Source organism: Anopheles merus, unplaced genomic scaffold (assembly GCF_017562075.2).
Source record: "Anopheles merus strain MAF unplaced genomic scaffold, AmerM5.1 LNR4000056, whole genome shotgun sequence".
NCBI classification, from domain to species: Eukaryota; Metazoa; Arthropoda; class Insecta; order Diptera; family Culicidae; genus Anopheles; species Anopheles merus.
In genome coordinates, this window is record NW_024427636.1 from 94721 (window position 1) to 96554 (window position 1834).

The following is a 1834-nucleotide window of genomic DNA, read 5'->3' on the forward strand; positions in this document are numbered from 1 at the left end:
GCCTCTTTCGGGAGACTGACGAACTATGTGTGAAAAGCCACACTTACAAAAAAGAGAATTCTAGTGAAAAGTTGTTACAGGGTTTTTCAAGCCAGCTCAACATCGTGACACTATTTTTCAAACACGTAAAACGATTGTCAACATGGTACATACAATTCGAATCCGTAAACTCTTTTCGATTTGGTAACACTAGATTTTGAACGCGTAAAATCCCATCTCGAATCTGGAAAATGTATGTTGGCTGTCTTGTCACCCATTATACATTTTCCAGATTCGAGTTGGGACTTTACGCATTCAAAACCTAGTGTTACCAAATCGAAAAGAGTTAACGGATTCGAATTGTATGTACGATGTTGACAATCGTTTAACGTGTTCGAAAAATAGTGTTACGATGTTGAGCTGGCTTGAGAAACCCTGTAAGGCAAAATTGAGGCCAATTTGCCATCAGGATGGCCGAGCTGTAGAAACCGAAAATTGTATGTGAATACACCTCAAAAAACATAAACACCTTGGTCGCGGTCATACACACTTAAAAATATTTCACGACCTCGGTTAAAAAAACTGCCGAAATCCGTCGGCTCTTTCGATTCTTGCTGATATGTCAGTTGAAAAAACCCAGTAGCCGAAAATCAGTACCATTTAAAACTGAAATATCAGTTAAATAAAAATTTGAACCGAAACTCGGCAACACAACATGCCGAGCACATACGTTAACACTGCTGTCACCGAGATAATCCGTCAAAATAACCGAGAATTCAGCTTTACTACTTGGATTAGCCGAGGCTCGGTATTCTATCTGTCATTCGCCATTCTGTTAATTTCGTGCTAATGAAACGAAAACCTTTCGGAGTGAGTGTGAAGAAATTGATGTAAAATAAAATTGATGTAAATAAAAAAAGTGAAAAAGAGTCTCTCAGCGTGAAAAAAAGAGAATCAGTAGCGTGCGATCGAGCACAGGTATGAAGCGGGGTTGGGGCTAGGAAACTCCATCAGCGCACGCAACCGGTGCTCTTCAGAGCGTCGCTCGGAGCAGTCCCTATTTAAGGATCAGATGTGGAAGCTAATCCGGTTGCTTCAACCTTTGCCAGACCGTTCAGACCTCCAGGATTCATTTCCGGTCACCTACACGAGGTAAGTATCAACACTCGATCACATGAAATCTAAAAAGGGTTTACTCAGACTTGTTTCACTCTGCCCGCTTTACAGAACCGTGCCTGTACCAGTGCCCGCTCCTTGTCCGGCTCATTTTCCTGTACCGGTACCACATCCAAACGCTGTGCCCCATCCGGCGGTTGAATCGGCGCCTGTCCCAACGCTTTCCATCACATAAAAAAACCCATTTGATACGCAAATAAAATCACTAAAATAAAAATAAAATGTTTTTATATTTTGCCGAAATCTCGATTTGTTCTAACCGAATATCTCGGTCAAACGTAAACGTCAAAACAAAATGACATTAACCGAGATGTCGGCAACAGAAATTTAACCGAGATCTTTGCCGAGATCTCAGTTGTGCAGATCTCGGCAAAAATTAACCGAGATTCGGCAAAAATTTTTAAGAGTGTACGTTAACATTTAAGTATCGTAGGCGTAAACGTCAGAATAAAACGGCATTCGTGCTCGAGAATCAGAACAGCGCACACCTTCCGATTCTTCCTAATTTCCGTTCCGAAAATTCCGTAATATTACAACTTATTTATTAATATTTTTTGTTAATTGCTTTATTGATTGATTGATTAATATATTAGTTGCGTTTTTTTTTATTCACTTATTAAGTTATTTATTTATTAATTTATTTATTTTCTTAAACAATCAATAATCAGAATGGTAAAAA

The 1834-nt window shown here is 39.2% G+C and overlaps 1 protein-coding gene across 1 annotated transcript; it reads left to right on the forward strand.

Annotated features, from left to right (window-relative positions):
- Window positions 1-909: 909 nt before the first annotated feature.
- LOC121601297 (cyclin-dependent kinase inhibitor 1C-like) lies at window positions 910-1402 on the forward strand. Its single transcript, XM_041930132.1, has 2 exons — window positions 910-1131; window positions 1207-1402. Exons 1-2 carry the CDS (start codon window positions 1052-1054, stop codon window positions 1328-1330), a joined length of 204 nt encoding a protein of 67 aa, XP_041786066.1. The 5' UTR covers window positions 910-1051; the 3' UTR covers window positions 1331-1402.
- The last annotated feature ends 432 nt before the right edge of the window (window positions 1403-1834 follow it).